Source organism: Odontesthes bonariensis, chromosome 22 (genome assembly GCF_027942865.1).
Source record: "Odontesthes bonariensis isolate fOdoBon6 chromosome 22, fOdoBon6.hap1, whole genome shotgun sequence".
NCBI classification, from domain to species: domain Eukaryota; kingdom Metazoa; phylum Chordata; class Actinopteri; order Atheriniformes; family Atherinopsidae; genus Odontesthes; species Odontesthes bonariensis.
In genome coordinates this window covers 31,519,967-31,545,940 of record NC_134527.1, presented here as the reverse complement: position 1 = coordinate 31,545,940, position 25,974 = coordinate 31,519,967, and the positions used below count along the sequence as shown (strand labels likewise).

General features: G+C 43.6%; 1 protein-coding gene across 1 annotated transcript in view; it reads left to right on the top strand.

The window, feature by feature from the left end:
* Positions 1-25,974, top strand: part of LOC142372973 (stromelysin-3-like) — a 61,504-nt gene that overhangs the window by 28,122 nt on the left and 7,408 nt on the right. Inside the window, exon 3 of the mRNA XM_075456000.1 lies at positions 21,220-21,363. Coding sequence (XP_075312115.1) covers positions 21,220-21,363 — 144 coding nt within the window. The remainder of the gene's footprint in view (positions 1-21,219; positions 21,364-25,974) is intronic.

Sequence of the window (25,974 nt, the reverse complement as noted above, 5' to 3'; positions counted from 1 at the left end):
CACCTCCACCAGCTGGGGTTTGAGAGGACAGAAAAGAGGGGACAACAAACACTGTAACACCATTCAAAGGATACCTGTTGGAACAGGGAAACACGAGTTAATGACCACAAATAATGTCACATGTACATAATATTTGAGAAATTAAACGGGGGAAAAAGAGAGTAAAGTGAGGAAAGGTGTGACAGATGAGGCCAAAAAACAAAAAAATAAAATACTGTCTTTCAATAAATAAAACTGTTGTGCAAACAAACACAATCTAAATCAAGGAAACATTATCAACAAAAAATAAATCAAATATAAACAGCAGCAGTGGTGTCCTTTTTGAACCAACAAAATATAACATTTACTTTGCTTTCTGCAAAAAAGTGCTCTTCATTCAAATGAAAATAACATACACGGATCAATACTGCCGGAAGTGGGAGAAATGGACTGAATACATAAAAACGACAGGACAAGGACAATTACATTGACATCGAAAATTGATCAAACTGTAGAAACATGGTGATCCAACATGTTCTTTTTCACTTTTTTGTTTTTTTTATTTTTTTCTCCCCGCTCCCCTTCCCTTTGCATAATGTTCTAAAGAAAAACAATAAAAAGAAAGTATCAAAAAAAAAGAAAATAACATACACTCTGCCACGTTTTGCCTTTTCTCTTAAGAATACTCAGTGTGTTTGTGTTTAATTCAAGACATGATGTAGTCATGTATTGGAGTGGTCCTCCACACTTTTCTGCTTGCTCCTGAAAACATAAATCACACACACAGCACACAGATTAATACAAAAAATTAAAATGATATAATAATTAAAATAAAAGTTTTTTTTTATATATAATCTAATTATAATGTGTATTCCCGTTGTTTAAATCAGCAAGCAATCAAATACTATGTGTGTACTTGTGCTGTCACGGCATGACAGTGACCCATTAATGATAATCACCAATGTTCAACATGTCATGACATGCAGCCATCACATGTTGACTTGGATTTTAAAATGGTTGCTTGAGCGTGTACTTTAACAACTTCAGTAAACCACTGCACAACATGTTAAATTCACCAGTAGCCAAAAAGTTGAAAGTTTTATTAGTTAAATTACAAAACAACAATCAATGTAGTACAGGATGAATGGTGGTATTTGGATGAATGACAGGGTATGACGTTTAATGTTATAATATGGTAATACGGTACAACAAAACAAACAAGAAAAGAAGAAAAAATTGAAATAGTAAAAAGTTGTTTTGTCATCTGCACAAGCTGCTCCTGGATGCCGTCTTTTGAGGTGCTGGTGCAAAGCATGTGTTTTTATGACAGGCCATTTCCATTTTACAAAGCTGACAAACAATTGAATCACTTCCTTTTACGGTAAAATAGTCCCATACCTTAGAAGTACGAGTTCGTTTTGTGCATTAATTAGAGTCAACTGACTCAGTCATGTTGCAGCTGCCGCTACTCGCTGCCGCCATTTTTTGTTTTGGTACATCGATGACATTGACGCATCGCCCCAGCCCTAGACAGTACAAGACCAGGTTCTTTAACTCCAAAGATAGCTGTCAGTGGGTTATGATCAATCACTCTTCCTATGATGTCCGAGAAAGATTGGAAAATCTTTTGCCAGTATATAACTATTCTTGGACAGTGCCAGAACATGTGGGCTAATGAGGCTGGTGATTGACCACATCTGTCACATGCAGGATTTATATTTGGATACATTCTACAGAGCTTTATGCCATCACTCTTGAACAAGATACCCAGATACTCAGAATTATAGCCTCGAATTTGGAATAGCTGACTTTTATCAAGGCCACTTCACACTCAGCTGTGAAATGCTTCAGTGCACACTGAGGGTCTTGTCTTGAAAAAGCTAACAGAACCACATCATCCACTTAAAGATATTACCCTGAGGTTCCCAAACCAGATAGATATAGATAGATAGATATATTATTTACTGTCATTGTTAAACAGAGTTTACAACGAAATTTGTTTGTAGCATCACCATCACCACTGGCATTCAAGTATAAATAAATACCCCACCCAAAATGAAGGTTGTTTGTTCAGCAGTCTGACAGCCTGTGGATACAGACTGTTGGTCAGTCTGCTGGTCCTGGAGCGGATGGACCGGAATCTTCTGCCAGAGGGCAGTCGCTGGAAAAGATGGTGTGCTGGGTGGAACTGGTCCACTAAGATGTTGTTCACCCGGCGTAGGCAGCGGGAGGTGAAGACTGCAGAGATCTCTGGGAGGCTCTTCCCAATGATCCTCCCAGATGCTCTCCTCTCCACAACTACACCTTGCGATCTTGTCCATGAAAATCCCAAACAGGATTGGTGACAAGAGGCAGCCCTGGCTGAGTCCAACACACAATGTAAATGAGTTTGACTTAGTGCCAAGAAGGCTGACACAGCTCTTGCTTTGGTTATACAGGGACTGGATAGCTTGTAAAAGCTGCTCCCATACTCACTCAGCATGCCCCACAGAATCTCTCAGGGAACATGGTCATAAGCCTTTTCCAAATCTACAAAACACATGTAGACTGGATGGTCAAACTTCCATGATCCCCCCCAGAAAATCTGCAAGGGTAAGGATCTGGTCCACTGTTCCATGACCTGGGTGAAAACCACACTGCTCCTCCTGAATCTGTGTTTGACAATCGGTCAGAGCCTTCTCTTCAACTTCCCAGAGTAAACTTTCCCGGGGAGGTTGAGTTGTGTGATCACCTTGTAGTTGGAACACACTCTCCGGTCCCCTTTCTTCAAAATGGGAACCACCTCCCCGGCCTGCCACTCCACATGCGTTGACCCAGACCTCCATGCAATATTGAAGAGGCGTGTCAACCAAGACAGCCCCACCATGTCCAGAGCCTTTAGCATCTCAGGGCAAATCTTACCCACCCCTGGTGTTTTTTACGGGAAGCTATTTAATAACCACAACAACTTCTGCCACGGTAATGGACAAGTCTTCGCCCAAGTCCTCAGACTCTTGTCTTCAATGAAGGACACGCTAGCCAGATTGAGGAGATCCTCAAAGTACTCCTTCCACTTCCCGACAATATCCTCAGTTCGGGTCAGCAGTTCTCCACCTCGGTCAAGCATAACCTGGGGCGGCCCCTGCTTTCCCTTTCTGAGCCATCAATTGGTTTGTCAGAACATCCTTAAGGCCAACCAAAGTCTTTCTCGATAGTCTTAAATTTATGCACCGTATTGTCTGGAGCACCTGGAGAAACATAAATGGAGAGAAACACACAACAAACAAACAGCAACAACATCACTAGCAGCAAGTATATGAGAAGGAAAGTTACTGCACTTCCTGACTATTAATAAAGCTACAAAGTCACATTGTAACAGTGAAGTGAGCATGTGAGTGAATTAATGCTTGTGTGTGTCAAGTATATGTAATGGACAATCCATGGCCAGCACAGAAGTCCAAAAACACTCCGAAACACCACTCGGATTCATATCAGATCTCAATCATGCGTCTCCAGGTGACTCCATCATTGCCAACTTGGGCATTCATTTCCGGGGGAAATGGCTTTTGTTGTGTCGTGTCGCTACATCGAGGTCTTTGATATTTTTAATTGCTCTTAGTCTGACCCCTCCCCTGAGATCAATTTGCCATGGGAGACCATACCAGGGGCTAATGCCCCCGACAACATAGCTAAGGTGGCAATTCTATGGAGGGGTCTGTGAACCCATCAGAATATTTGACCATATATCTAATTAACAAGCTATTCTGGTCAGAACCTATACCTATACTAGAGATGGGACCTAGTCACACATGTGCAAGTCTCAAGTAAGTCTCAAGTCTTAGCTTTCAAGTCTCAAGTAAATCCCAAGTAATTTTTTCTTGGGCAAGTCAAGTCAAGTCCTGTAATAGGTCAAGTCAAGTCAAGTAAAGTCAAAGTCAAGTCACCTTATTATTGCAATTTTACCTGCAGAATCTGATCTTAATAAAGTGAAAAGACAAGATATAAGTAACTGTCAGTAAACATCATTGGCCAATGTGTCCAACCTGTCCACCCCGTATCATATCAAGCTAACGTTAGCTAACTACCGACTAGGCTAACAGGATAATATTAGCTAATTTGACAAGCACTTACTGGTCAGAATGGATCTTCAAATGATGAACAAAGTTCGAAGTTGTCATCTGGCTATCCAAAGATGTTGATGCCGCATGTCTTGCACTGTGCTGTTCGTCTTTTGCCATCAAAATAGTAATTACGAAAGCCGAAGACAACGACTCTCGGTCCCCCTCCCGCTGACATGTTGATGCGTATCTGATATGAGTTTATTCTCTCCAATAAACACTTAAAGGCCTACAGAAAGCTGACACTACACCCAATACATAATGATAATACATACACAGAGGAACAATAATGATCATTGGACTCTACACCAAAACATTTCATAAACGCATGAAATTTGCGATTTTGAATTTGCCGCTAGGAAACCTCCTAGAAAATCTGTGACGTCACAAGTGCATGGTTTTTCATGGCTGCCGTGACAGAAGCACTGCAGGACGGCGGCAACCCGGCATACCGTCATTTCCTGTCAAAACGGCAGTTTCAAGCTAGCTACAACGAGGGTAGGTTCACTTCCTGTTTTCCCTATGATAAAAGGCAACGGGTATTTTATTTTGTCAAAATAACCGGAAGTGCATTGCTCAATGCGGCTAGCTTTAGTAGCGCCGAATTCGTCGGAACAAAATGGTAAACAGCCGGTATTTTGTCAGGTTTTCAACACGTTGGGGATCTAAACGACTACTTTCTCACCTGAAAAGTTTCAAATGTTGCGGGGACAGAGGAAGCAGAGAGACCTGCGGTCTTGTGTCTGTGCTTCCCTGTCCGCCTGCCTCCTCTCTGGTGAAATCAGCCGGAGCCATCCCGCCGTGTTCAGCTCCCGGCGGTGCGGACACTCAGGAGGAATCCACCTGGCGGAGAGCGGACACACCGCGGGATGGTTGCCCTGAAATCAGCCGGCAGAGCGATCATCAAGAGCCCCGACGTGGACATGATCGCTCTGGCGGCTGATTTCCACACTCTCCGCCAGGTGGATTCCTGTCCGACCGCAGGTCTCTCTGCTTCCTCTGTCCCCGGTGGTGTGAGCTGCTGGTGCTGAGGGCAACACACGCACTTCGTACATCTACTTGCAATAAAAACTGCACTGAACCCAACGTTTTATATTTCCAAGCGACGTCCCGCGGCACACATCGAAATTTGCCGTGAAGAAGCTGTCCAGGTCTGGCAAACTGCTGGCTTCGCTACTAGAACTACTGGTATCAGACATGTTTATTGTTTATTGCACTTGTGACGTCACGCACCTGTCGTCGGTTTGCCAAAATTCGAATCAAAAGTGGTGATAGTTTATTGGGTCTAATCAGGACTATCCAGGGACCTAAAATTATTTTAAAATCATAAAATAATTCCATGGTATATAAGGAATCGATCTGCCATTTCAGTTTTGTGCAAAAAATCACCTTTCTGTAGGCCTTTAAGGTATGTAGAGAGGGCATGACTGATTGACAGGGTAGTGATCCAATCATGACGCCATTCTCAGCCTGCGTAATCGATATTATTTTTTCAATTAATTTATTAATTTTATATTCAAACTGAAAACATGAACTGAATAACACTCAAGTCATTCAAGTCATCGTGTCTCAAGTCAAGTCAATTGCCGAGTCTTTAACTTCCAAGTCTGAGTCGAGTCTCAAGTCTTTTATTTTTTGTCAAGTCAAGTCACTAGTCATCAAAACAGCGACTCGAGTCGACTCGAGTCCAAGTCACAGTGACTTGAGTCCTCATCTCTGACCTATACCACTAATTCTTAAGCTACCAAAATGAATGTCGGGGTTTGAATGTTATATTTACAAATAGTAACAACTATTCCTGCAATCAATGTACAGTTCACAGATCTTGTGAGCAATCGTGGATATTAAATCTGAGATCTGAGAATGAGACAAAAAAGTGGAAATAACATGGAGATACTTGACGAAATGTTCAGTCCTTCAAGTTTATCCTGACTACTTTAGGTGATACTGTAAAGTTCAGGCTAGTGTAAAATGTTTTTGTTTTTGCTTCCAGATTGAGTGAACATTGGCGTGCTTTGCTGCCGCTACTCACCTGCAAATTTTTATTGCGTTTCTATCAGCCACATAAAGACCGAATTTCTCATTTAAACTGGGATTTTAACCCTCCATTTTCGCTTGATGATCTTCACTTGTGCTGCCATCGCTCCGTGTTTCTGCGATAGCTGGCGAACACTGCCTACCTGCTCAGCACACCGCCCGGCTGTTGCCTTGTTGCCTCTGTGCTCTATAATGTGGGTCATAAACAGGGCTCTAAATTAACTTTTTTGATCACCAGCCAATGTGGCTAGTAAGTTTCTGAAGTTACCAGCCAATCAGAATTTCCACTAGCCACATATTTTTCCGTGCAAAAAAGACAGATGAGAGCCACTGAATTAATTTGATCAATTTATTAACTAAAGCTTTAAATTCATTTTACAGTGAAATTGGGAATGTATATCCAATTAAAAATAATTACAATAATTAAACTTATGTACATACAAAACTTATTCTAACATTTCATTACTCCTCAACCCTCACATAGCCTACTATTCAGGGTCACATTTTTTGTACATAAAAAAAAACTTTAAAACTGATTTATATTCATGTGAACCCTGAATCTACAAAAATGGAAATATTTAACAACTTTCTAATCATGTTTTAGTGCAGATAATGCACAAAATTAAACACAAAACTATGTGCAGAGACTAATTATGGAATTATGGATACTGTGAAATGCTTAAACATCGTCCGAGCTCTCTGAACTGTCTTCGGATCCATCTAAATCAGTTCCATTTTTCCCTTTTCTCACAAAGTGTGGCCGGCGTGTGCGCAAACTGTCACCATGCCAGATTCAATATATTCAAAATATCATCCTCCTCCTGGCAGGCATATCTTTTCTCTTCACGGCCGGCTGTCCCAACCATCGCCACATTTTGTTAGTGTTTGTGTCTGTATTTGTACCAATAACACGCTGTCAAATAATGCTCCCCCTTCTCAATGCATTCATTCACAATGATGGAGCAGAGTCACCTAAATAAAGACAGAAGTGTCCCAAATACAAAAATCAAAAGGTGAATGACACCCCATTTGTGCATGTTAAGCTAACTGCTTGTTAATACGATAAGTGTTTTATTACTTTGCTTGTCTTCCTAAAGAGAAAACAATCAGACGCAGGGTAGCAAAACATTATGGGCGTGAAAACGAAACTTAGAAAATCGGCTCGGCACATGCGCAAAACCACAAAGTAGCAATTCTCGACAAGCAGGAGAAATCGACTGAACACCGGCGTCTATCGTATTTCCAAACCAAGAGTGACCCACTCCCCTAGAACGGCAGCCTCGGCGGATGCGTTCCCATAGAAACTGCGCTCGTGCGTCCCGTGCATAGACTGTATATAATAATTTCGCGTCCCGCGAAATAGATGGTAAAGTTCCTCATTTATCATCGGCCAAGCCGGCTAGTGATTTTTTTTTAATACACGCCAAAAATAACTTTCACCCGCATTTGGCGGGTTGGCGGGTGTTAATTTAGAGCCCTGGTCATAAATGTCTTTGTGTAGTCTTTGCTGGTCTGGACTGTCCTGTCGCTCTTCTATACCCATGGGAGGACTCCTCTAGTATTTGGTCGCTGAGCTTCTCAGGCTCCGCTCACAACGGTCCGGATCTCCACCAGCAGCACTGCACCTCCACCCGGACATCGTCCCCCTGCTTCGCCTGAGGTACATCCACCGTGGGGTTCCACTTTGGCAGCTCCAAGGGGATTACCTCTCTCTGGTCCTCCACTCGACAGGCACTGAGAAACACCGGGCGGACTGTTAATGAGATGTACACCAGAGGTTCAGCTGCTTGATCTTTATTGCCTGCATTCATTAAAACAAAAACATGCATAAGACCAGGGCATCCGTCTAGACTGCAACTCCAGCGTGGGCAAATCTAGCTGGCTGTGATACAGACAAAATGGCAGGCAATATACGGCAAGCATACTGACGTTTTACAATGCAAAGAGAACAATCATTAATCCTCAAACAGTTTACAACAACGTACCTGCATTCATTAAAACAAAAACATGCATAAGACCAGAGGTCCGTTTCACGTAGCAGGTTTAGTGAAAACTCTGAGTAGGTTAACCCTGAAATGAGGGAAGCCCTGAGTTTTCCGTTTCACAAAGGGAGGTAACTCAACCCCGAGAAAGAGGGGTAACTCTAGCCTGTTTCACAAAGAGAGGTAACTTAACCTCACGGTCAGTTACCGGAGTAACAGACTCTCTGAACCTAACCTGGTCGGGACCAGGTTTTATTCAAGAAACCTTGAGTTTCTTTCTGTCTCCGCCCTCTTTCAGCCACACACGCCATTTGATTTCCTCATTCATTCATCAGCAGAGCGAGTTCTTCTACTTCTAGAAGTCCATTAGGCACAGTAGGAGGCAACTTTTTTCACGAACATGTCCTTTTGACAACGACCCCGTGGATGAAGGTGCAGCATTATTGCGCAGAGAAATAAATATTCGTTGGAGATGGTTATCAGACCGCGCACAGATTTTTGCATTTACAGATAATTATCTTTTTGAGCGGCACCATCAGAATGTGTTGGGACAAAAGAAAAAAAAGACATAAAAGACAGATAAATATTTGTATGAATAGGCTTAAAAAAGACATATATAGGCCTGTTATATTTTATAAAGGCACTCGTGTCTTGGGGGTGGATTCCCTCCGGGGATTCCCTCAGCCACTGCCCTCCCGTTAGAGGTGGCGGTGCTGGGCACCACCCGTTTTACGGGCATCTGCCTTCTTTCTGTTGGCTCAGTAGAAGTCTGTGTTAGTTTAAATAGGCTTAATTATTTAACAGAACATGATATAGATGGTGACTAAATTGTCCTTCGGAGTGACTGTGAGTGTGTATGGCTGTTTGTCTCGTTTGTCTCTATGTGGCCCTGTGATGGACTGGCGGCCTGTCCAGGGTGTACCCCGCCTCTTGCCCATTGACTGCTGGGATAGGCTCCAGCCCCCCCGCGACCCGACTGACGGATTCAGCGGTGTATAGATAATGGATGGATGGATGGTATAGATGAGAAGACATAGTTTCTGTGTGTGAAAACAGCATTATGTTGGGAATAAAATAACTGCACAGTCAAATAGCCACTTAATATTTACTTTACAGTGTAAAACATGATCAAAATGAGGTACCTCCATGCCGAGGTCTCACCTGTTTGAACAATGTTTTTATATTTCATCTTAAACTGCTGCCAAGAACGCTTCTCCCCTGCGGGATTGCACCTAAATGAAATAAATGAATGGGCTACCATTCAAGCAGTTTCCCTGTAATATTATTGTGATTGCAAAGGACTACATTTAAACTTACACTTTTGCTGCTGCAACGGTGTTGCACTTATTTCTAAAAACGTACTGAAACTCGCCGTATGAGCGCATTAAGATTTCCAATTCGAGGTTGGTGAAAAACGTAGCCCCTCCTCTTCCCCGTTGCCAAGGTGACTCGTCGAATCGGGGCTCCATTGATGCTGGCTTTTTAAAGTTGTGGTGCACGCGCTAAACTCAAGGTGAACTTACTCAGAGTTGATTAACCTCACTCAAATCAGCGTTTCTGGAACCGAAAACTCAGGGTTTTCTATCTCAGAGTAGATCAACTCAGAGTTCAGGAATAGACTCAGAGTTGGTTGAACCTGCTACGTGAAACGGACCCCAGGGCATCCGTCTAGACTGCAACTAAAATTGAATTGAGAAAAGAAATACAAAATCAAGACCCGTTTCATACCATGCTGCATATCATGGCATGATTGCCGTTGAAATATACTGCATCTAATTTATACATTGTGTTCAAACATTACTTTTTCAGTGAATCATTTAGTACTATTTATATACATTCATATTCAAGCAATGATTCGTAATTACAGCGCATCCATTTAATAAAATATCGAGTTATACCCGGAGCGCTACTAAACACTGCTTACCTCCAGCGTGGGCAAATCTAGCTGGAGGTACGGAGGGCGCAAGCATCCAAAAAGCACAAACACGAAAGGCAGTCGTGCAGACCCATGGTCCATCAGTTGAATGCGGTACAACATGTAAAATCATTTCAAACAAATAGTAATTTAAAACCAAAATGCATATTTTGTGAGAATTCACTTAATACAAAAAGAGCATATTTTAACTCTGTTACACCCACCCCCACTGAATTCTGGACAAAATCTCACAATTAGTTACAACAATACACCTGTTACTCATCAGTTGTCGTGGGATTACATACATTAAGTTAAGACCGACTCGAAAAGTATCCCTTAAGGATGCAGTGGACAGAGAATAACATCAAAGCTCTCTGAACCAACCACCGGCTATAGAGCGCCTTAAACACTCCACATTTACCCAAGACTGTCAAAAGCACACATAGATAGCCTTTCGTATAAAGGCACCTCATGAAACATTAAGAAGACGTTGCACAAGAATGAACATTTAAAAAGTTACGCCCAAAGAGCTTGAACTACAGAGCTGCACATAGTCTGAACATTACGCTGCAGATGTCTAGTAACATCCTGTCCAGCTATAGTGTGAAGAAGTCGGTTGACTGGTCGAACAACCCGACCCAGCCGTGTAGTGCGGTGTGGTGCAGGTTGATCAGTGCGTCCAGTGTCAACTACAGAGACATTAGTCACTACTGACTGAGCAGTGTCATGATCACTAACATTCGAAATATCATCCCTAACAACAGTGTCGTCAGTGTGGGAGGTGTCAGACTGTTCAGATTGTTCGGAGTGGTCAGAGCTCAGGTGATGGACCCACTCTCTGGTCCTCTGCCCTGACTCAGGCGAGATGTCTGAGTGATTCTCAAGTCCAGAGATGCCTACAAGGCTATGCAAATCCTCCGTTGCACAATGGGGCTCAATTGGCTGAGAAGGCACTCTATCCTGAGAATGTTCGGACGCAGCGTGACCAGACATTGTTGAACAGACAGAGGCAGAGGATTCTGCAGAGGACAGTGAGAGATCGGACTGAGTAGAATGTTGCATGTCCTGCACTGGAAGAAAGTTAACTAACATCAGTAGATTACGATGGACAACCCGCTCACATCCTGTGACAGTGTCTTGTATTTTATATGTGTGCGTTTGGGGGTTCAGCTCAGTCACAGTGTAAATAGTAGACTCCCATCTGTCAGCTACTTTTCGCTTCCCTCTCTTTCTCTTGTTAGCCACAAGGACTCTGTCTCCAACACCAATTTCCGGCCCTTTCGCTGTCCTGTTATACAGTCTAGCCTGTCTGCCCTGCTCCTTTTTTGCATGCTCTTGAGCAATTTGCATGACCTCCCTAAGGTCTTCAGACAGTTTTGTGACATACCTGCCAAAGTTGGTCACGTCAGGGTCAGACAGGATGTTTCCGAACAGCATATCTACTGGGAGACTGGGGACCCTCCCAAACATCAAGTAGAAGGGTGCATATCCAGTAGTTTCATGGGCAGTGCAATTGTACATGAATGTGAGAGTTTGTAAGCGTCTTGGCCAGTCCAGTTTTGACTCAGGGGAAAGAGCTCTGATCATACAGCCCAAAGTTCGATTGAAACGTTCAACACAGCCATTTCCCATTGGGTGGTATGGAGTAGTATGGGATTTACGTACCCCAGATAACCATAGAAGTTCTGCCATCAATTCGCTTTCAAAGCTTGGGCCTTGGTCGCTGTGGATCCTCTCACAGAAATACTTCTCCCAGAGGACCTTGGCTACTTGCTTGGCTGATTGGTCTCGGCAGGCAAACGCCTGGGTTAATCTGGTAAAATGGTCAGTTATGACTAAAACATCAACAGATTTGTTGTGTGAATTTTCAGCTGACCAAAAATCAATGCAGACTAGTTGTAGGGGTCGGGAGGTGACAATGCTCTCAAGAGGAGCCCTTTCTGCAGGCTCAGTAACCTTGCTGACTATGCAACACTGACAATGACGAACATGCGTTCTCACATCTCTGTCCATGTGCAACCAAAAAAATCTCTGTCTGGCAATGCTCAGAGTTCTGGACTGACCCTGATGACCTGCGCTCTCGTGCACCCCCTTCAAAACTTCGGCCTTCAGGCAGTCAGGAACTACAAACTGATAGCGTTTCGTTTTTGAAATCTGATCACGGGACACTCTGTATAGGACGTCATCACTCAGAACAAACTTTTCCCAGTGTTTCAGCAATCTCAGGACTTGACTCGTCTCCTGAGCTCTCTCATGTCTGGACGGTCTCCGAGATCTTTCCACATAAAAACGAATACGAGACAAAGACTTGCCATTGGACTGAGCACCTCTCAGGTCATCGACAGAGAAGGCAGGCAGGCTGGGCAGCGTGTCAGGAATGAGCTGAGGCAGGTGACTTACAAGGTGACTTGCTCGGGTCCTTGCTCCAGAGGCCCATTCAGTGTGTGACTGAAGAACAGCAGCGACTTCACGATCGGACAAAGACTGGTGATAGTTGCAGGGACTGGGCATTTATGGCTACAAAATGGGCTAGTTCCTCTGCCATGACAGGCTGGTCGGTTGATTCTCTGAGAGTCTGTTGGACAGCTGTATCAGACAAAACAGCAGCTTCTGCAGTGAGTTCCTGAAGAGGTTCACTGACCAGTCTGTGGCCAACACTTTTACAAAAAGGGACACGGCTGAGGGCGTCGGCAACAGTGTTTCTTGGACCTGGCACATATTTGATCTCGAAATTGTAACAGGCCAGCTTCGACACCCATCGCTGCTCGCAACAGTCCAGTTTGGGTTTAGTCATAATGTGTGTCAGGGGGTTATTGTCGGTCCACACAGTAAAGTCATGGCCCTTCAACCAGTGGCTGAACTTTTCACTTACTGCCCATTTCAATGCCAGAAATTCTAATCGGTGGGCCGGGTAGTTCTTCTGTGACCGAGTCAAGGACTTGCTAGCAAACGCAATTGGCCTAGCCACTGTGTCATGTTCATGCACTTGAGACAAAACAGCTCTGAGGCCATCCAATGAGGCGTCAGTAGACAGCAAAAATGGTCGACTAAAGTCTGGGTGGGCCAAAACAACAGAATCTATTAGGGCACTTTTGAGTTTTCCAAATGCCCGATCGTGATCAACAGTCCAGTCATCTGACCTCAGCTTGCGGCTCACTACAGCACATTTGGTCTTTTTGCCTCTCTTCTGTTTCTGGCCAGCCAACAGAGAGAACAACGGCTTTGCAAGGGTTGAGTATCCTGGGATGAAGTGTTGATAAAAATTCAGCATGCCCATGAAAGAACGCACGCATTTCTCTGAAGGTGTCACACCATCTGCCTCCATCAAGTCAGCCACAGTCATACTGCTTATGCTCTCAACTTTGTCTGGGTCAGTCGAGACCCCATGTCGATATGGCCTAGAAATTGGACAGATTTTCTCAAAAAGTGGCATTTTCTAGGGGCCAGTTTCAAGTTGTGGGCACGGAGTCTGCTGAACACCATCTCAAGACGTTCCAGTGCAGAGCTTTCATCAGGGGCAAAAACCAAAATGTCGTTTAAATAGCACAGCAGACTCAAATAATTTTGATCACCAAAAATGGAAGTCATCATCCTCATAAAACTCCCTGGGCTATTACAGAGCCCCTGTGGCAGTCTGTTGTACTCATAGAGCCCCATAGGTGTAGTGAATGCTGAGTATTTCCTGTCATCCTCATGTAAAGCTATGTTATAGAAACCTGACGTCAAGTCCATCGTACTGAAGAGTGAATTGCCGCCAAGTGCTGCCAAGCAATCGGCCTGGTGTGGCAGAGGGTGAGCGTCTTTCAAAGTTCTCTTGTTCAGCCACCGGAAGTCAGTGCACACACGCAAATCACCATTTTTCTTCCAGATAAGGACCAAAGGCGAGGCACATTCACTTGTTGACTTTCGGATTATCTCTCTCTCCTCCATTTCACTCAAGACTTGCCGTAATTTCTGGTACTGACTTGGTGGCACACGTCTGAAAGGAAGTCTGAACGGCTTTCGATCGGTCAAGTGAATTCTGTGAACAAAGTCCTTTGCCTTGCCGCAGTCAAGATGATTGCGTGAGAAGATATCCTGGTAGCGAACAACAATTTCGGACAGCTTGTCTTTGCATTCAGATGACGCATCACACTGGCTGATGTCCAGCTCACTCAGGCCAATGGGCTGTAGCTTCTCCTCAGCACCTCTCACATCAGGACAGACAGGGGGGGCGGGTACATCGCAAGCACTCTGGTGACTACTGACCAGGTCTAAATCCTCTAAAGCAACACAAGGCACCAAGTCAGCGAGCTTTGCATTGCGTCTCAAAAACAGAGGCTTTTCAGAGACATTCATCACCTTCAACGGAACCCATCCATCCGCCCATAAGGTTGTGACAACTCTGGCGACCATGAGACCTTTGGGGGCAGACCGTGCAGACGTAGGTTCTGTCATTGCTGCACTGCCAGGAGACACTCGTACAGATTTTGGCAGCTTCCCCCACAAGAGGTATTCACGTCCGGGTTCAAGACATGTGGCCGAATTGCAACGCACAGTCCCTATCTTGTCGGGCATTTCACCATCACCCCATCTGTGTAAGCCAGCCAGCATTGAAAGAAAGTGTTCAGTTTCAGCATTAGAGGATGACGGGGCAGAAATTGCTGTCCAGTACGCACTACACTTCTTTGACTCACGTAGTAAGTGTTTGATCACATTGGTCCCAATGATTAAGTCATCATGTTGCCCTTCCACGACAATTGTTGGCACTGTCATTTTGCAGCCGTCAATTTCCATGATGATGTTGAATGCCGACTTCGGGCACACTCGTCGGCCCCCAACACCAATGAGAGTCACATCGGTGGAGAATCTGTCTGCTTCACACACTGCCCCTGCAGCAAGCAGGTTATGCATAGCAGTATCGCTGACTGTACATGCCTTGGAGCCACTATCCAGCATCTCCCCCAGAGTCATAATGTCCCCCACCTTCACGGGCACATAGAACAAACTGTCACTGCCCCCCACAGTATGAGTGTTTTGATAAACAATGTTGGTCGACTGAGATTGTGAAAGAGTGTCAAAATTGAAAACTGAATCATAATTAATGTCAAGTGGGTGGGAGGTTTCGCTTTGACCTGTACTGCCCCCCTCTGAATACAGGTCAGCTAGTTTCCCGGAGCTGGGCTGAGGTGGGGAGGAGCCTTGTTCGGACAGTGCTGCTTTGAGTGACCAGGTGCTAGACACTTGAAACAGAGGTTATCAGATCTGCAGTGAGACAAGGTGGAATGATTAGGGGCCCCACAAACCTTACATGGTGGAGAACTGAAGGAGCTGGAGCGCCTCTGACCCCGCTCATTACTGTGTGGCTACACCCTGGCCAGGACTCTCTCAAGCATGTTCATCATTTGGCCTAGGACATTACTGTCAGTCTGCTGCGCAATCTGTTGCGGTGAGACAGGCTGTGGGCGTTGGATGTGTTGCGGTGGGTTACGCTGTGGGCGCTGGACCTGCTGTGGCGAGTTATACTGTGGGCGCTGGACATGCTGTTGGACACAAGTGAAACCTGCATATGGATCGGGAGTGGCATGGGAATATGGTGGACAGGCTGACTGGGGGACTATCTCATCAGAATCAGAAAGTGGGCAAGTGTAAGAGTCATTATCAAGTACAGCAGTTGGGTAAGTCTTGAGCTGAGGGACACTGTAAGACATGGCAGACACATTCGCCTCTCTTTGATACTCATCTATCCTGAGCTGAATGTCCTTAGAAGTCCACTCACTGACAGGCTTGCATTTAAAAATGGAAGAGAGCTGTGGGTCAGGACAGTGCTTTGCGAACATTTGTGCCACTTCTCCACTTATATTTTCCATTCTCCTACCCAGGCGACGCAAACCCTCATCTGCTGTGTCTGCTGCTTTGTTTAGTCTGATCCAGTAATCAACTGGGTTTTCCTTTGGTTTGGGTAGCTTAGTGTAAAAATCTTGCAAAGGGAGCGATGATGAGGACTGGCTGAAGTATCGCATTAGAATATCGTATATGATATCTGGGTTCTGCTTTACATTAAGTGTGTCATCACTCCTCAGAGCCACTTTGACTACGTCTCTTGCCTTTCCCATAAGCCTTCCCTGTATCTCATCTGCTTTCTCAGCTGTGGTGTAGGGCTGCTTCCTAAGGTGAGCTTCAGTCATGGCGATCCATTCTTGAACTGAGTATTTGTCTGAACTATTTCCCCTAAAGGTTACGGGTTCACGTTCAGTCTTGACATGTACTACTACTGGCGTTGTGTTTCGTTGTATAGGGTCTGCAATGTTTTGTTGTGTAGTGTCTGCAGTCGCTGGTTTGTCAGTCATAGGTGTGTCATGTGCATGAGTGCGGTCAGTAAATCCAGAAGAGAATAGCTTAGCTACAATGGAGTTGCCTATCTGCTCTCCTAGTCGGCCTACCATATCAGTCAGGTGTTGCATGGCAATGCCATCACTCATTGGAGTAGAAGCGTGTGCATCCTCCCTCAAGAACTGTTCACTAGGAGACCAGCTCGGGCTAACACAATGCCCCCTGCCCCTACCATCATTAACATGTCCTTGGAGACCACCTGCACCCTCACTCCCATAACCACTAGTAAATGTATTGGCATTCACACCATCAAAATGAACACCTCTGCCCCTGCCCATAGGTGTTTCTCAGCCATGACACTTTCAATAAAACATCAGAAATAAAACAGGAAAAAAAACAATAAGAAGTACCACAATAAATCAAATAGAATGAATGTTAAATGCAGACTGCAATGTGATCTAAGAAATTATTGCAGCACTAAAATTCACTGGAAGTAGTGACTGACAAATGCACGGTACTGTAAATACATGTATCATTAAACCACGAATGCAGTGAAACGGCAACCCCTAGTGGACATGCTAAAGAATCACCAGAACATGCAGCATCCTCGGCGATCCGCTTGCGAAGCAGATTCAGACGATCCAGGAACAGTCACGGCACCAGTGTAACAGACCCTTTAAATACGAGATGTACACCAGAGGTTCAGCTGCTTGATCTTTATTGCCTGCATTCATTAAAACAAAAACATGCATAAGACCAGGGCATCCGTCTAGACTGCAACTCCAGCGTGGGCAAATCTAGCTGGCTGTGATACAGACAAAATGGCAGGCAATATACGGCAAGCATAATGACGTTTTACAATGCAAAGAGAACAATCATTAATCCTCAAACAGTTTACAACAACGTACCTGCATTCATTAAAACAAAAACATGCATGAGACCAGGGCATCCGTCTTGACTGCAACTAAAATTGAATTGAGAAAAGAAATACAAAATCAAGACCCGTTTCATACCATGCTGCACATCATGGCATGATTGCCGTTGAAATATACTGCATCTAATTTATACATTGTGTTCAAACATTACTTTTTCAGTGAATCATTTAGTACTATTTATATACATTCATATTCAAGCAATGATTCGTAATTACAGCGCATCCATTTAATAAAATATCGAGTTATACCTGGAGCGCTACTAAACACTGCTTACCTCCAGCGTGGGCAAATCTAGCTGGAGGTACGGGGGGCGCAAGCACCCAAAAAGCACAAACGCGAAGGCAGTCGTCCGGACCCATGGTCCATCAGTTGAATGCGGTACAACATGTAAAATCATTTCAAACAAATAGTAATTTAAAACCAAAATGCATATTTTGTGAGAATTCACTTAATACAAAAAGAGCATATTTTAACTCTGTTACACCGGCTCGGTCAGCTAATGCTCCTCTCAGCCATGACAACACCGGCGTCAACTTCGGTCTCCTGAACATTCGCTCCCTCAAAGGACATCTCATCCAGGATTTCCTTACTGACTGTAAGTTCGACTTTCTGTGTTTAAATGAGACATGGCAAGTTCCAGGTGACTTTTCCCAACTCAATGACTCTACTCCTCCGGGGTCGTTTACTTTTACAAACTTTATGGCTCGGGTCACGGTGGCAGTCTCGCGATACTTCACCGCAAGAAGTGGAAGGTCCTTCCAGTGTCTGTGCCACCTCTCTCCTCACTAGAATGCCTTGCCTGTCAAATTTCTGGACCCGCCCCCATTATCATTCCCACAGTCTACCGTCCCCCTAAGCCTCACAAACACTTTTTAAATTAATTCTCTGCCCTCCTCACACACGTGGGAGGAAGCCAGAGTACCTGAACATACACTGGAAGAACATGCAAACTCCACACAGAAAGGCCCCAGCTGGGAATTGAACCTGGAACCCTCTTACTGTGAGGTGACAGTGTTAACCACCACACCACTGTGCAGCCCAATTCAGAAATATGCTTGCCTCTATTTTACGCATTTCTTTGCATATGATAGCCTTCAATGCTTCATCAGACTGGGGAATCAGTTAGGCCTGTTCTCAGATATTCAAAAGGATAGTTTGGGTTTTTTGAAGTAGGGTTTTGTGACATATTTATGAGTAGTTAGTATCTTACCTCCAGGTGTCAGACCACTTTCTGTTTGGAGATGCAGGGAGCAATTCTCATTTGGGAGCCAAGCTAACAGCTACGGAAAGCAGGGACAAAAGTCTAAAATACTCAAATCTCAAAAATTTGATAGTGGTTCAGCTTACACTACATTGTAGATTTATTTCTATAAAATGCACTATTGCATCAAACTGTTGCTTAATCTGGCACTACTTTTTCATCTGAACAACTTCCATGTTGCTCCCTATCACTGGAACTGCCCATCATATTCTGCTAATGATAGCTGTGTCTGCCAGAAGTTTGTTGGCTTGTTGGATATCTTCCTCCTGGGCACTACCTCTGCAATTACTGACAAGATGACACATCTTTGTGCTTTTCCAGTTTGTTCCTGTCTGTCAAATCGGAGTTCTCTTTTCCACCATCACCTTGTGGAACTGGCTCAGGACAGAATCAAAAAGAGGTCCGATGGGGTCCCTCTCTGGTACTTAGAGTAGGGTGAAAGTGAAAGTGCAGAAGTGAAAGACGCCAATGCAGGCAGCGAAGGCTGGGGCCAGAAAGCAGGCAGTGGAGACTCTGGAGACTGATGCTGTAGAGACTGAAGCGCTGAGGGCGGAGGCTGTGAAGACAAATGCTCCAGAGTCGGTACACTGGACCCTGATCCTGTGGAGGCTGGAGCACCGAGGGCAGAAGCTGTGGAGACTGATACTGCAGAGCTTGGTCCACTGGACAAGACAGAACCAAATCATAAACCCTAAGAAAAACAGAATTTAATTTAATGAAAAACACCGCCCCTGACACCCCTGCTCCCAAGGCCTCAGTGTCTCATGGTGTGTTGCCAAAATTGAGATGCAGGCAACACTGGTATCAAAACAAATCAAATCAACTTTATTTGTAGCATCTTTCATGTACAAAACAATTCAAAGTGCTTTACATAAAATAAAAGCATTGCAGCAGGGAGTGGAAGAAGCATTAAAAATACTTAAAAGAATATAAAGAGAAACAAATAAAATCATTTAAATTAATTTAAAAACAAGCAACAATCCAGATAAGTTCAAAGATATCGTGCAGATTTCATGCATAGACACATGAGAAAATAAATGTCTTTAACCTGGATTTAAAAATGTCTACATTTGGTGAAAGTTTAATCTCCACTGGCACTTTGTTCCACTTGTTTGCAGCATAACAGCTAAATGCTGCTTCTCCATGTTTAGTCTGGACTCTGGACTGGACCAGCTGACCTGAGTCCTTGGATCTAAGAGCTCTGCTGGGTTTATATTCTCTGAACATATCACAGATGTATTTTGGGCCTAAACCGTTCTGGGATGTAAACCATCAGCAGGCTTTTAAAATCTATTCTGTGACTGACTGGAAGCCAGAGTAAAGATTTTAAAGCTGGTGTGATGTGTTCAGATCTCTTAGTCCGGGTTAAAACTCCCGCAGCAGCGTTTTGGATGAGCTGCAGATGTCTTTTTGGGAAGTCCAGTTAAAAGAGCATTACAGTGATGGAGTCTACTGGAGATGAATGCATGGATGAGTTTCTCCTGGTCTTTTTGGGAGAGGAAACCTTTAATTCTGTTGATGTTTCTGAGATGGTAAAAAGCTGCCTTGGTGACAGCTTTGATGTGGCTGCTGAAAGTCAGATCTGAGTCTATCCACACTCCAAGGTTACCAACTTGGTCAGTAATTGTAAGGTCCAGAGTCTCAAGATATTTACCAACGCTGACCCTCTTCTCTTTGCTACCAAACAGAATGATCTCAGTTTTGTCTTCATTTAATTGTAGAAAATTCTCTCTCATCCAGGCGTTTACTTCCTCCAGACACTGACACAGTACGTCTGCTGGGCTGCAGTCGTCCGGTGACAGAGACACATAAAGTTGTGTATCGTCTGCATAACTGTGATAATTGATGTTAAAATTCTGCAATATCTGACCCAAAGGGAGCATATACAAGTTAAACAGAAGAGGTCCAAGAATTGACCCCTGGGGGACTCCACAAGTCATGGCCACTCGCTCAGATTCATAGCTGCCAATAGTAACAAAATAACTCCGGCCTTCTAAGTAGGACCTGAACCAGTTAAGGACCGCTCCAGAAAGTCCAACCCAGTTTTCCAGCCTGTGCAACAGGATTCTGTGATCTACAATATCAAACGCAGCGCTGAGGTCAAACAGAACCAGGACTGAAACATTACCAGAATCAGTATTCAACCTGATGTCGTTTAACACTTTGGTGGTCGTTTGACCAGAGCTGTTTCAGTGCTGTGATGACGTCTGAAGCCTGATTGAAAGTTATCAAGACTTCCACTTTCATTCAGATAGTCGTTGAGCTAGTTAAATACAACTTTCTCAATAATCTTAGATATAAAAGAGAGATTAGTAGATTGGTACTACCCGGTCTACTTTTTTAGTATCATTCTTTATATTATAGAAGTCTGTAAAGTAAAAACTAGTTGGCTGTACCATAGACATACAGAATACTTTACCTGTATTCTCTGTAATGATGTATCTGGAGCTAGTTCTACCATTGTATACATTTCAGTATTTATATTATTTTTGACACTTGAAAATGTTATACGAGATGGTGATGGAAGTCAATAGAAGATTTGACAACTCTTCCTTTCAAAGAATTTTAGAAGGTTACAGAATAGGTTACAAAATAAAAAATTATTTGGTTGTGTTTTTGAAAGCATAGCATGTAGCAGATTTGGGCTCTTAATAAAACACTTCAAATTTTGTATGTCTGCGTTTGTGTTTGTATCCACCAGGATCATGCGTTTCCCTTGGCAAATGAGTGAAGATAAAGTACAGCGCATCTTACGGGAGGCATTTGCAGTATGGAGTGCAGTGACTCCTCTAAGGTTCAGAGAGGTCACAAATGAGAAAGCTGATATCATAATTGACTTCAACAGGTAAGGGATGGTCACCAGCAAAAGGCACACAATGTAGTTGGGCTGATCTGACATTATGATACAGTAAATGCTAGAGAATAATCTCAACAAAATTAGGATTTTTCAAAAGTTAACTTCAGATTCAAAGTAAACACAAGAAACATGTGCTAAAAAATGTGGACTAGACTCAATGAATAATTCCTATAATCCCTATATAGACCAGTTGGGTCAGTTAGATCATAGGGGTCATCTGGTGGGAACCTCCTTTCATTAGTGTTTCGTCTTGTTGGGCCCACGACACCTCCAGGAGGCCAGACAGTGATCACTTGCGTCCCAGAGTCACTCCCCTAATGCCGGCCATCACTGCTCCTCACATTACAACAACCACCTTTTTTCCCCGAAGCATCATTATTGTCAGCTACCCCAGCCTCTCACCAACTGCACACCAGTCACAGCGGGTTGGGGATTCAAACCCTGGTTCAGGTAGGGGTAATGAAAGTAAAGAGGGTGACAGAGGTGGAGGCAGTACAAGACACACTAGCAGATTCAGCAGACAAACTCACCTAAACAGTCCTACAGTCATTAAAAATGCCAGCAAAAACAAAGCCATACAGGCCAACTCACCTGAAATGGCCGCCTGGTTTCAAAAGGCTCACATGGGCCACACCCCCCACTTAGATATATCCTGGATTTCTTCCTTGCTTCTTCCAAGAGTCTGTTTAACCTAAGTGCTACCCCTACTGGGCCCCTAGCACTGGATTTGGACTGGACCTTACTGCCTCATCTGACACTTCCTTCACTATTTTCCTCACACTCTGTCCACTTACACCCAGCTCCCCCAACAATGAGACAACAGACTTTGCAACAAATCCTCTACATCCTACTTCCACTGGACATATCCTAACTTTCCATCCTCGCTGCTCTGCTTCTGCCCCTAACTCCACATACCTAAGCTTTTTCCTTTCATATACTTCTATTACTAAGTCCTTCTATTACTAAATAGTCAGCTCTATGAAGTAGACTCATTCTACTCCTAGACCACAAGACTATATCAATTCAATTTCAATTAAATTCATTTTTATTTATATAGCTCAAAATACAACAAGTGTCATCTCAAGGCACTTAAATAATAAAGTCCAATTCAAGCCAATTGGAATTCAATTCATTTTAATTATAATTATTTATAAAATAATCCAATTCATTCATATAGAGCCAATTCAAAAACAATTTCCTAGCTAAGGAAACCAACAGATTGCACTGAAACTTGTCTTCAGTCCAATCTCCCGTCCTGAGCGTGCCTGAGGCGACTGTGGAGAGAAACGACTCCCTTTGAACAGGAAGAAACCTCTGGCAGAACCAGAACCAGGAAGGGTGGCCATCAGAACCAGAACCAGGAAGGGTGGCCATCCGCCTCGACCAGCTGGGGTTTGAGAGGACAGAAAAGGGGGGGCGGGACCACTGTAACACCATTCAAAGGATACCTGTTGGAACAGGGAAACACGAGTTAATGACCACAATAATGTCACATGTACATAATATCATTTGAGAAATTAAACAAGGGAAAAAGAGAGTAAAGTGAGGAAAGGTGTGACAGATGAGGCCCCCCAGCAGTCTTGGCCTATAGCAGCTTAACTATGGGATGTTTCAGGATCACCTGAGCCATCCCTAACTATAAGCTTTATCAAAAAGGAAAGTTTTAAGCCGGGTCTTAAAAGTAGAAAGGGTCTGCTTCCCGGACTATATCAGGCCTTAGATTTGTAGAGGCTATATCCTGGGGAACAACAAGCTTTCCTCATAAATCTACCTGCATCTCCCAATCCCAAGCATCCTCTAAGCTGCCTTGCCTCCTTATTGTCTTATTAACTTTCTCCCCCTCTTGAACAAACTGAATTGCCACTCTCTTCACCTGAGACCTTCCTAAATTTACCTGCCTTCGTTTATCTTCAATACCTGCAGCTAAGCTTCTTAATACTTTGTTATATTGCCATGTATACCGGCCTTGTGACAGACTAACCTTACAACCTGACAAAATATACCTTAGAGTTACAGTACCTGAACATAACAAATATAGCGGGTCTCCATTTACTCAGAGTTTTAGGTTCTGGGGAGTTGGCAATACATCATATGTTGCCCCTATCAAAAATGTAATACTCCTTTCCTCCATACTCCACAGCTCTTTCCAACTAAGCTTTTTCTTCTCTACACCTTCCCAATTCAACCACCGTCCCTGCTTAGCCTGAGCCACTGCCTTTGCACCCCTTAACATTTCCTCCTGTCTACGAACCTGCTCAACAACTAGCTTTCTCTTCTCCTTGGGACCTGCTCAACTCTACACCAGTTTGCCTGGGCAAAGCCCCAAGCCTCCCCGACCTATTTGCACATTACCCACAATCTCTGCATGTCTAAGAGTTGCTTCTGCCTCCTGAGCTGCCATTCTTGGATTCCATTTCCTCCCTTTGTTTGGAACCACCTTACTAACTACCACATCTTTACTCCCAGCTAACAGGAGCTCTGTCCTAACTTTAGTACATTTAAACTCCTCTACGAGACTAGATACTGGGAGCTGGAGTATGCCTTTCCCATACAGTGCCACAGTACTTAAAGGTAGGGTAGGAGATCCTGGATTTTGAGTCCAGCGAAGCTGCATTTTGAAAATACACAGGTAAAAAGTCCCAACCCTTTTCTTCACTTTCTTCCCGAAGGCACGCCTCTAGAGTACATGAACGCGCACGAGCACTAAGGTGCACGAGCGCTGTTCTGACAGCAAGCATCGATCGTTGCCGTATTTAGTATTTAGTATTTAGTTTATGCTAACTATACGTTTAATAATGCTAGGTGCTAGCCAAGCTGGCTCTAGTTTAGCTTCCTGCCAAGCTTCTGGACGTGTAATTCGTTCACGGAGCAGGGTACCCGCACGGGGGGGGGGAGGAGGGGGAGGGAGGAGCAGATTGCAGTTTGATAGACGGCATCAGTATCCAATCATTGTGAACGGTCCGTTCACAATGATTGGATACTGTTTTTCCTAGATTTTACGTTCTAGAGGCCACTAAAACTTTTCATATTTGTGTCAAAACTTTTAATTAATTGGTTGCAATGGGGGTGTGAAGAGTATTTCAAGCAATATGTAAAAAAAACGTTCCAGAAAAAGATCCCCTACCCCGCCTTTAAGCATCTAGGAACACCTAGCCACTTCCTAATGTAAAAACTAACTAATCTTTCCATTTTTTCTGCAACAGATAATGGAATCTCATACACAGACAGTGGCCACATCAACCTAGGAAACAATCCACACTGCAGACACCACAGCTTCAACTTTCCTGGAAGCTCTGATTTATCTATTCTATCCAGTCCCTCAGCAACATCTTTCCGAAACTGCACTGCCTGCTCTCCATCATTCATGTCTGCCTGGTACCACCTGCCTAAACTCTTTACTGCCTTTTCCCTAATTATTGGAATGTTTTCTTCATCTATTTCAAACTTTCTATCACTTAATTTCCCTCTACTTATTGAGATACTTCTAGACTAAATAGGTTTGATTTTCATACCAGCACACTTTAGATTTTTATTAAGTCTCTCAAGTATTCTCTTCATACATGGCACTGTTGTAGTCACCAACGTCATATCATCCATGTAGGCCCTAATTGGTGTAAGGCGCATGCTATCCTGACATCTCTCTCCACCTACAACCCACTTGGAAGCTCTAATAATGATCTTCATCGCCATTGTAAATGCTAATGGGGAAGTCGTACACTCTGCCATAATGCCTATTTCTAGCATCTGCCAGCCTGTTGTGAAACCTGCTGTACTTAGGCACAGTCTAATATCCTGAAAATATGCTCTTACTAAGTTAACAACTACTACAGGCACTCTAAAATAATCAAATGCTTTCCAAATAAGGCTATGTTGCACTGAACCAAATGCATTTGCTAGATCCAGAAATATAACATGCAAATCTTTTTCCTCACTCTTGGCTGTCTGAATCTGATGCCAAATCATGCTAGTGTGCTCTAAACACCCTGCGAAACCTGGTATTTCTGCCTTCTGCACAGTAGTATCTATTAAGCTAATCTTTTCTAAATAACTAGCTAATCTCCGTGCAACTACACAAAGAAAAATCTTCCCCTCTATATTTGGGAGAGAGAACATCCGGAACTGACTCAGGTCCAAGGAGTTTTTCTCCTTAGGGTTAGGGTTATAAGGGAATAAGAACGCCTCCTGCCCTACGCCATGCTCTAGGAATAAACTGTTTCGTATGGTAACACTGCCTGTAACACCGATGGTTTTAACTTAAATAACTATCCATAACGCACAAATAATAAATGCTTTTTTTTTCGAACAGTGCCTGTAACACGGCTGGTAAAAAAAAAAAAGGACTAATTTTAGACTAAAGACTTTATTAGTCTAATGTTACAAGGCAAAATGTTTTTGACGGCATGAAAAAAAAAGAAAAAAATATATGTTAGCCGCACCGTATATAAGCCGGGGTGCTCAAAGCCTGGGAAAAAAGAAGCGGCTTATGGTCCGGAATTTACGGTACATTCCCTGAGACAGGTCTGACTTAAAGTTTTATCAAAAAGGAACGTTTTAAGCCTAATCTTAAGGCTTCATAGGATATTTTGTGACAGCCCAATT